The 9,966-nt window shown below is 38.9% G+C and overlaps 1 protein-coding gene across 1 annotated transcript; it reads left to right on the forward strand.

Annotated features, from left to right (window-relative positions):
• The first annotated feature begins 1,212 nt into the window (after window positions 1-1,212).
• On the forward strand, window positions 1,213-8,586 carry LOC107677740 (gastrula zinc finger protein XlCGF8.2DB-like). The gene is made up of 3 exons (XM_016472760.1): window positions 1,213-1,247; window positions 1,928-2,062; window positions 7,617-8,586. The coding sequence occupies exons 2-3, from the start codon at window positions 1,978-1,980 to the stop codon at window positions 8,519-8,521; spliced, it is 990 nt and encodes a 329-aa protein (XP_016328246.1). The 5' UTR covers window positions 1,213-1,247; window positions 1,928-1,977; the 3' UTR covers window positions 8,522-8,586.
• Window positions 8,587-9,966: the final 1,380 nt, after the last annotated feature.

A 9,966-nucleotide genomic window follows, 5' to 3' on the forward strand; every position in this document is an offset into this window, starting at 1 on the left:
ATCTTTCGCGCGCAGAATTGTGGCAGAAATGTAAGCCCATAGAAATGCTGCCTTTAGAGCTTCCGGACGCAGCGTGTGTTAATGAGTGAATCACTGAATCATTTATTCAACCGATTCGTGCCTCGATTTTTTAGTTTTAATAGACTAATAAATCAACGTGCGTGCATTTTGTGTGTGATTTGGTGATATAGCCTACTTGATAATGTCAGATTGCACATCATTACAAAAACACTTACCATATTATCGCAGACGATGCTGTATCGCACACCCCAGACTCGACTTAAGTGGGAAAATGAATCACTTAAGCACTTGTTCTCACATGAACAACTTTGTTTTTTAGGAGTCTAACTTGCAAACGCCAGACCACTGATTCGTCAAACCTGCTTTCCTGCAGTCTGTGCTCTTCTGACTTAATTTTGTAATAAGTAACGAATATGCTTCGGGGAAATGTATCGGAGTAAAAATATACATTTTAATTAGGAAATGTAGTGGAGTAAAAGTAAAAGTTGGCTGAAATATAAAAACTCAAGTTAAGTACAGATACTCCCAAAAACACTTAAGTACTGTAACGAAGTATCATTACTTTGTTACATTACACCACTGGTACACCACAAGTAAATAAATGTGGAAGTAAATTAATGTTGACAAAAATACATGAATAATAAGTGAATATGAAATTAATGTAGAAATAAATAAATGTTGAAATAAATAATTATGGGAATAAATGTTGACACTTGAGTAAACACAAATGTGGAGATAAATAAAAGTGGAAATGTATAAATAAATGAATGCATGTGGGGAAAAAATATTACATAAATAAGAAAATACAAGTATAAATAGTCATTTATGTTTTTTTTTTAAACATTTATTTATTTAGTTAGTCATCTTTGGAATTCCATAAAGATCCCTGTTTTGCCTTTTAGACAGGATCTCACATATTAGATGCACTAATGTAAATGTGCATATATATATATATATACAGTGGGTACGGAAAGTATTCAGACCCCCTTCAATTTTTCACTCTTTGTTATATTGCAGCCATTTGCTAAAATATTTAAATATGTGTTTCACCAAGAATTAAACTCTGAATACTTTTGACATGTTTTATTATTTGTGTTTTCTTTATGTAAATATGCACTTTTTCGTGATTGTAGAGCAGCGTGTGAACGGGACTTTTATTTTGGTCTGGTGGCGTGACGTCATAAGGCTGCGCCGCTCTCCTGCGTCTGTGTTTCAGCTGAAAAAAGGTTTGTGTTTTTAATAATTTAAAGTGTAAACCATTCAGTAAAGTTTATAGTTTTTACAAGCTATGTAAAGTTAATTATTTAATAGTATGTTATCTAACATTAATTGATGTTATTTTGTGTAAATAAACCGCATTCACACATTAGTAACAGAAACGGTGCGTCTCATTTCGCTCCCTATGCAGTGAATCAGTTCATCCTAAACACGAACTCGGTCACTGGCAAGTAGTGATGAGAGAAACGGAGCTTTTCGAAACTCCGAGTCAATTGAATCAAATGCTTCAGAAAAAGATTCACTGTTTTGAATCGCTCGAATCCCCGCGCGCTGACTGACATCTGCTCAAAACAACAAACACAAACATGTTGAATGACAACTTTTACAAACCAACTGCGAAGGTTTTCATTAAAAGTGTAATCTTTTAAATGTAATACTGATCAAGAAATGACATATATTAATCAAAAGTAAATAGTAAAGTGACTGTAATTTGTGTTCTTTTATTCATTTGTTCATCATTATTATTTATTGGTAAAGTTTTATATGCTTTTGTCTCATCAGGTGATTTAAGTCCATTAACTCTCACTCTGACTTCCTTACCAGTGCACTGACTACTGAACTAGGGAGCTGATTGAGAAGCGTTTGGATTTATTTTTCTTTGTTAATTATTCTGATCCTAAACACACAGAAAAACTCCTGCTGAAGCGACTGAGCTCCTCGTGACACACTGTTATAAAGATGGTGTTCATTAAAGAGGAGAGTGAAGATGTGAAGATTGAAGAAGCATTCAGAGTCAAACATGAAGATACTGAGGAACAAACAGGTTGGTTTTCATTCTCAAACCTGAATTATTTTGTCCTCTACATTCTATTAATTAATTTGCCTTTGCCAGGTGTTTCTGTACATTGTCTGCCCTCCTGCAGTTTTCTCACCTTTCCTTTTTGAAAGGTTTTAACTTAATATATTGCTTCATTTAATTTTTTCTTGAAGTTCTCTTAAAAGTAAATGTTCTACTCTTATTTTAGTGCTCAGAATTAAACGAGACAACTCTTTAAATGCCCTCTGCTAGGATTGAGTAACATCTTCGCATATGAAATAAATAACTACATGTGGAAGTCTTTTGAAAACGTTTCTTCGCTTTTACAGCTGCCAAGATTAACTAATCATGAAAAGTTATCTGGTCCGTCTTGCCTTGATGTGATGCTGACGTATGCAAAATAAACAATGGCGACAGCAGTCGCTCGCTTTCACCCGACTAGAGCTGCCCTTCTAATAGTCGACTGAACGTTAGTAGACGAGAAGAGGCTTATGCTGCGTTCAAGTCCTCCTGGGACGTTCGTACTTACGAGTTGACAAGTCGTAATTACGACGTCAGGTGCGTTCAAGTCAGTTTAGTCGGCACAAGATGGCGGTGTACCTTTTAATAAATTACAAGAAAATACAACAGGGTCTGTTAACTCTGCTTATAGAAAATGAAGAGCAAAGAATTCGCATCAGGTGTGTTTTGCGTTTTTAATAATTTTTTTTTAGACCAGGATCCCAGTATAACTGATTTTCAGCATCAACAAATGCTAAAATACAGAGCTGTTAGCTAAATGCAACATGGCAAATCAAAAGATTTTTCACAAAATTTCAAAAATTATAGCATTTTTTTTTTACTTGGATTTAATTAACTAGCTGCGTAACAAGAACATGACCAATTTAAGTTTATAGGACAACTAAACTATCAATTTAAACAAAAATTTACTGTCAACTACAGACGTTGCATCCATCGATTCCGCCATGTTTCTCATTGACACGCCCCCAACTCGGAAACTCGCGGCTTAAAGAAAATTTCCCACTCCTAATAACGACTTTGTGGTGGCGTTCATGTGCGTTCAACTCGTCAATACGATCTATCCGACATGACTTGAATGCACCATTAGTCGACAAAAATGTTATTAATCGGTTAGTCGCAGAAAAAAACGATCTGTGTGTGTGACGGACAGATTCTTAACGGTTGGTCATTAAGGTAATTACGGTATACGGTGACGTGTGTTCCTGGAAGAAAATTCAGGACTGCAATTGAGGCATTTGAAGGCATTTTTTAAATGGAGGAGCTTTTAAATGCCAGCTTGATAGTTTTTGATACATGTCCTAAAGAAATGGTTCTCAGATTACATGCAACACCTCTTTCAGTTGCTTAGTGGGTATAGGATCTAGTTGTATGTTGGTTTTGTTGCACAGTGCACACATGGTTTCCGGTTGAGTGAACGCTGGCGTGTCTGTCTGTCGCTGCTCTCCGGTGTTTTTGCCTGGGTTCATTTCCCTTTCTGGATTAAATTTGTTGGACTCTGTGAACTTTTGCACCCTGCTTATTTTTCACCCTGTGAATTTTTCCACCCTATATTTAGTGATTTCATAGTATCTAATCGTGTCTGCCGCTGCTCCCCGCTGTTTTTGCCTTGGTTTCGCTGTGGACATTGTGCTTTTTTTACACCCTGTACCTGTGGATTACATTTTATTTGCTCCATCAACTAAGCCAGACTTTTGGCGTTCCTTCGCAATCTTTTTCCCTGGTCCTCACTGACCTGTCGCGAGCCTTGATCCCTCCATTTCCTCCAGTTTGTTGCGCATCGACCCGTGGGTAAGTCTCCACTTTCTCTCTGGTCTGTTACTGTTACTCTACTTTGGGTTTTTAAAGGTCTGGGGCATTCTTATCCAGTCTGCCCTTCTCCTACCCAATAGGATGGTTCTTGGTGGTTTTTGTGGTGTTCAGGCTAATGCGTTTTCTAATATGGTCATGTAGTAGGGGTATAAAGATGCGTTGTTTATGGCTTAGCGTTTTCTCCGTGCTGGTCGGTCTTTTACGTTTTTTTTTTAATGTGCATGGCATGTCGGCTTATTTTACGGTTTCTCACAAGTTTTTATCCACAATGGTTTCTTGCTACTCACCTGCTGAGCTTGTTCAGTTGAACACATCATCGCCTTTACCAGAAGGAATTTTATAATATCTGACGTGTGTTGGGGATTGCCCGTCGCTGCCGCTATGTTAATCGCGGCTCACGTCGCAAATTTTGTGCTGTCAATCTTACTCGTGCCTCTGCTGATGACCAAATACTGTTTTTTTGGTCTCCTGTCCACTATTCTTGTGCCAGGCTAGGCGCTGGAGTTAACCCTCGCAATCTTTCATCTCTGGAGTACTGACCAACATACCCACCAACTCTTATCCTGTCAGATCTTTCACAGATTATGGATCATTAAATTTAGGCTAATAAATGCTAGATCTGTGTCCAACAAAACATTAATCTTAAATTACTTTTTACTATTCACGATTTTGATTTTTTTTATTCATGACAGAGACATGGCTTAGTCCTGATGATTTGACCGCTCTAATGGAACTTTCTCCTCCTGACTTTTATTTTTCTTTTAATTCTCCTAGAACTTTAGGCCGTGGAGGTGGAATAGCAACAATTTTCAGAAAATGTTTTAAGTGCAAACCCTTGCCTGTTGTAATCTTTCATAGCTTTGAGGTGCAGGTTTGATCTTTGATCAAGGTTGATCTTCCCACTTCCTTGCTCTGTGCCCTGGTTTATAGACTTCAATAAGGACTTCATCCAAGAATTCACTGAATTCTTGGCTTCTGTAGTGTTTCGCTCTGAGACACTCTAGTGTTCTCTAGTGTACTCTGCCTAGATCCTATCACTCCCCTCATTATTCTAGACGTTTTAATTCCTCTTGCCAAGTCTTTCAATTATGTGTATTTATCTACCCAAATCCCAAATGCTGTGAATGCTCTATCCTCTTGTGTCCATCTGGATGAATTAGTTGATCTTTTAATAGTGCCTGCACCTCCACCTTGGACTCAGTTGCTCCTCATAGGCTACAGAGATCCAAGGTGATGAGTAAAGTACAGCCATGGCTACATGGGCCCACTCGTGCCCTCAAGAGTGTAGGCGCACTGAGCGCAGTTGGAAGAAAGATCAACTTCAGAGATCATACAAAATTTTCAGAGAATGTCTTAAATGGTATCAGAGTGCTGCTAAGGAAGCACAGAGGAAATACATGTCAGATTTAACTAATTGCACATAGACCGAAGGTACTTTTTAATGTATTTTTAAATCCTACTCCTAGTGCCTCAGAGTTCTCCACTGATTTGTGTGAACAGTTTTTAAAACATTTTATCCATAATGTCAAGTCTATCAGGTCTAACATATCATCTCAAAAAAAAAATTTCAAATAGAAACGGCCTCTCATCAGAGCTCCCTTCCTCTTTTCTGATCTGTGTCACCTTCGCAGCTCTATGATATTGTTCATAATATGAAGCCCTTATTCTGTCACTCTGATATTCTGTCTTCTCATATTTGTAAAGAGGCTTTTCCAGCATTAAGTCAAGTTGTAACAGCTATTATAAATAGCTCCTTAATGAACGGTTGTCAGAAACGAGACTGGTATCCAACAGCAGGTGAAACGAAAAATTCAAAGTTTATTGAAAACTGAGATAACAGAAAATGCTCCGTAAATAAATCAGCCGGATAGCAAATCCGCCAGCAAATAGTCAGTTTTGATCAGCACGGAGGTCAGACCAGCCTTTGCCGAGCCCGCGGAGAAGAGAGGCGGCGAACCGGCAATTGAAAGCCGCCACTGAATTCCAGAGGTAGTGCCGAGCGTGGGCAGAGAGGAATCGGAAGGGGCTGCCGTGAAGAGACAGGCCTATGATAAGAGAGAGCCTAGGCAGAGAGCCGACCAGAGTCCTAGAGGGGCAGGCGGGTAAAAAGGGGAGGGTGACAAAAACAGGAACGCCAGACCGACTAGACTAGAAATGGCGAGCCGTCAAAACAAAAGGCCATGTGCTTCATGACAACAAAGCCTAAGCAGACTCCACCGAGATCGTGACAATGGTATTGTACCAGTTACATTTAAACATGCCATAGTCCAACCATTGTTAAAGCATCATCTTGACCAGTATGATTTGAATAACTATAGACCCATATCTAAATTATCTTTCATTTCAAAAGTTTTGGAAAAGTATTCTCAGATCTCATCTTAACTGAGTACTTTTAATATTTTTTGACACATTTCAGTCTGGTTTTAGAGAACTTCATAGTACTTAATCTGCCTGGTTGAAGATTACTAATGATGTTTTACTTGCTCTTGACTCTGGTTCTTGCTGTATCTTAATCATGCTTGATTGAAGTGCACGATTTGATACAATGGATCATGACATCCTTCTACAAAGACTTGATCAAGTAGCTGGGCTTCTGGGATCTGTGCTAAAGTGGTTTGCATCCTACATTTAAGGACAGAACTTTTTCCATGAATGTGGGGAATTGTTTCTCATCTCGCGCTCAAATCTCCTATGGTGTTCCGCAGGGTTCTATTCGGGGTCCTCTTCTTTTTTCCTTATATATGCTTCCACATAATTTATCATGTCATCTCTATGCTGACGACACTCAGCTCTATTTTCCTGTTAAAAACAATAATTGTTCTATATCTAATCTGTTTGCATGTCTTCAGGACATTAAATGCTGGATGAACTTAATTTTTTACAGTTAAATAATGATAAAACTGAAATAATGGTTTTTGGTACAACAGTTGCGTCTTCTGGCATTAAGTAGCTTGGTCCCCTCTCATCAAATGTACGTGACTGTGTTAGAAACCTTGGTGTTGCTTTTAAACCCATGTTATCTTTTGATAAGTAGATCAGTGTTGTTGTGAAAAGTAGTTTCTTTCAATTGAGATCAATTGCTAGAATCAAGAAGATTCTTTCCATGAAGGATCTTCAAACTGCGTTTATAACCTCAAGATTTGATTACTGCAACTCACTCTATCTGGGTTTGCCTAAATCATCTTTCAATCGATTGCAATTGGTGCAAAATGCAGCAGCCAGATTATTGTCTGGCACTAGAAAATGTGAGCACATTACGGCAGTACTGGCGTCTCTACACTGGCTACCGGTCAAATTCTGTATTGATTTTAAGATTTTGCTTTTTGTTTGTGAAGCTTTACAGTCAATTTCTCCTCTCAGTCCCTCGTTCACATTTTAAATCCAAAGGCGACCGGGACTTTGCTGTGGCAGCTCCTAGGCTCTTGAACAGTATTCCCCTTCACATAAGATCTTCCACTTCTATTTCTTGGTTTAAATCTTCTTTGAAGACTCATTTTTATTCTGGATGTTTTAATTCTGTTTGAGGGTGTATAATCTTTCATTTGTCCTTTGTTTTCTTGATTATGTATGTTTTACATCTGTTGTACAGAACTTTGGTTTCAACTCCTGTTGTTTTTAAAAGTGCTTTATAAATAAATAAACTACATTTTACATGTTTGAATGTTTTGATGTCTGTTGCTTTGTGCCATTTAAACTGGAGTTCACTTTTATTTGTCTTTTTTCGCCTTAGACCTGATGGCACTGAAAGAGGAGTGTGAAGTGCTGAATGAAATGGAAGAGAAATATCAATATGACAATCAACATGATTTCATGAATGGAGAAAAACAATGCTCACAGACTAAAAAGACTTCCGCAAGAAAAAGGGCTCAGAAGACAAGAAGTAGTAGTTATTTCACCTGCCAACAGTGTGGAAAGTGTTTCAGTAAAACAATAGGTCTTAAAAGACACATGAGAATTCATACTGGTGAGAAGCCTTACACATGTCCTCAGTGTGGAAAGAGTTTCACTCAACTTGGAAACCTTGGAATCCACATGAGTGTTCACACTGGAGAGAAGCCGTACAAATGCCAACAGTGTGGAAGAAGTTTCAACCGGAAAGGAAACCTTAATTGCCACATGACAATTCACACTGGAGAGAGTCTTTTCACCTGCCAACAGTGTGGAACAAGTTTCACTCAAAAAGCAAGCTTTAACAGACACCTGAGAATTCACAATGTAGTGCAGCCTTACACATGCTCTCAGTGTGGAAAGAGTTTTGATCAACATGAAAACCTTAAAGTCCATATGAGGACTCATAGAGAGAAACCCTACACATGTTCTGAGTGTAGAAAGAGTTTCCGTCAAAAACGGCACTTTGAAGACCACATGAGAATTCACTCTGGAGAGCAACCCTACACATGTCCTCAGTGTGGAAAGACTTTCAGTTATAAACATCACTTTGAAGACCACATAAGAACACACACTGGAGAGAAGCCTTTCACCTGCCAACAATGTGGAAAAAGTTTCAACCGAAAAGGAACCCTTAACAGGCACATGAGAACTCACACAGGAGAGAAGCCGTTTACATGTGGTCACTGTGGAAAGAGTTTCAGATATAAGGCAGCCCTTAAGTACCACATGAGTTTTCACATATGAAAGAACTGTATTTTATGTCATCAGTGTGGAATTGTGGAAAGTTTCACAGATGGGAAACATCTTAAGGCCGGGACACACCAAGCCGACTTCAAAGAACTAGCGGCGACGAAAGCCGACGGTGTTGTCGCCTCGTGTCGGACCAAAAAGCTGCGTTCGAACACACTGCACAGACTACAGCCGACGGCAAACTAACACGTGCGTTCTGCGCATGCGTGAGAGGAACAAGCTGTCCATATCAGCAGCTATCAATAGTATATATTCGTCATTCAGAAGGAGAAACCGAAACAAAGATATACGAGATAAACGCAGATATCCGAAATGTAAACTAAGCGGTGCTTGTTTACCATTTTGAATATCAGTAACGTTGATAACTTTAATTATTTTAAGCGGCTCATGTTGTTATGAAAACATTTGTGTATTAGAATGATTGGGAAAGATCACGTAACATTTAAAACAGCCTTGTGTCCGTACCGCCATTAATTTACATGCTTGTTTTCATCACTTTCGCTTTAATTCTCGGCACTGACTCGTTCGCTAAACTGAACATCCAATCAGAGTTCTCACCCTCGCCGACGGCCCCGAAGGGCAAACTGCCGCCGACGTGAACCCGTCGAGAGCCAATGAGTGGAACACACCAAACAAACTAGCCCGACCGTCGCTTGCCGTCTGCCCGACGTTGGCCGACGGCCAACCGTCAGCTTGGTGTGTCAGCTCTCTGCTATTACATGATTGGCCTTTAGGAATCATGTAATAGCAGAGAAAAGCCTTTCCTGCGCTATCACTGTGGAAAGACTTGCAGAAACAAGGCAAACTTGAGGTTCACAGAAGCACCCCCGATAAAGTTCAAAATACCCAAGCAGCGGATTTAGGCATTATTTACACCTGGGTTTAAAATGTGTTTTGGTTTATATGATCACCGTCTCTTTCTTCCACTTTTGACCACTTGTGTCCTTAATTTTTTTGAGGGGAGGCTCAATGGGTGGGTAAATGCATGTTTTTTTTAAGCTCTTTTAATCAAATACGTAAATTGCGTTCACACTATTTACATATAAATGTAAAATGAGATCATGGAAAAACGATAAGGAGAGCAGCAGCTTTCGTTTCTGCTCTGATAGCTGCAAAAACACACCAAATCCTGACCTGTGGATACATGTTAGAAGTCTGGATTGGTGGAGAACATTGGGGTAACGCGAGTTATGTAATCAGATTACTTTTCAAGTAACTAGTAAAATAACATTACTTTTAATTTACAAGAAAAATGTTCAAATAAGTAACTCCATTTACTTTTCATTTCCATTTCCCATTTATTGACTGACAGCTCTCCTGTCCCCATGTTGAGAGAAGTCGAGAGTAAGTGCAGAGGCGTTGTGTGCACTTTGTAAACATGATGGTTACTGTAGTAAAATGAATAGAAACAGTGAAGTGCAATTCAGAATATGACACAA

Source organism: Sinocyclocheilus anshuiensis, unplaced genomic scaffold (genome assembly GCF_001515605.1).
Source record: "Sinocyclocheilus anshuiensis isolate Anshui unplaced genomic scaffold, SAMN03320099.WGS_v1.1 scaffold1001, whole genome shotgun sequence".
NCBI lineage: Eukaryota > Metazoa > Chordata > Actinopteri > Cypriniformes > Cyprinidae > Sinocyclocheilus > Sinocyclocheilus anshuiensis.

Excerpts from the sequence above, each read along its gene's own strand:
- LOC107677740 (XM_016472760.1), top strand. The coding sequence starts at position 1,978 with ATGGTGTTCATTAAAGAGGAGAGTGAAGATGTGAAGATTGAAGAAGCA. Across the intron at positions 2,063-7,616 it reads AGATACTGAGGAACAAACAG|ACCTGATGGCACTGAAAGAG; the intron begins GTTGGTTTTCAT and ends TTTTCGCCTTAG.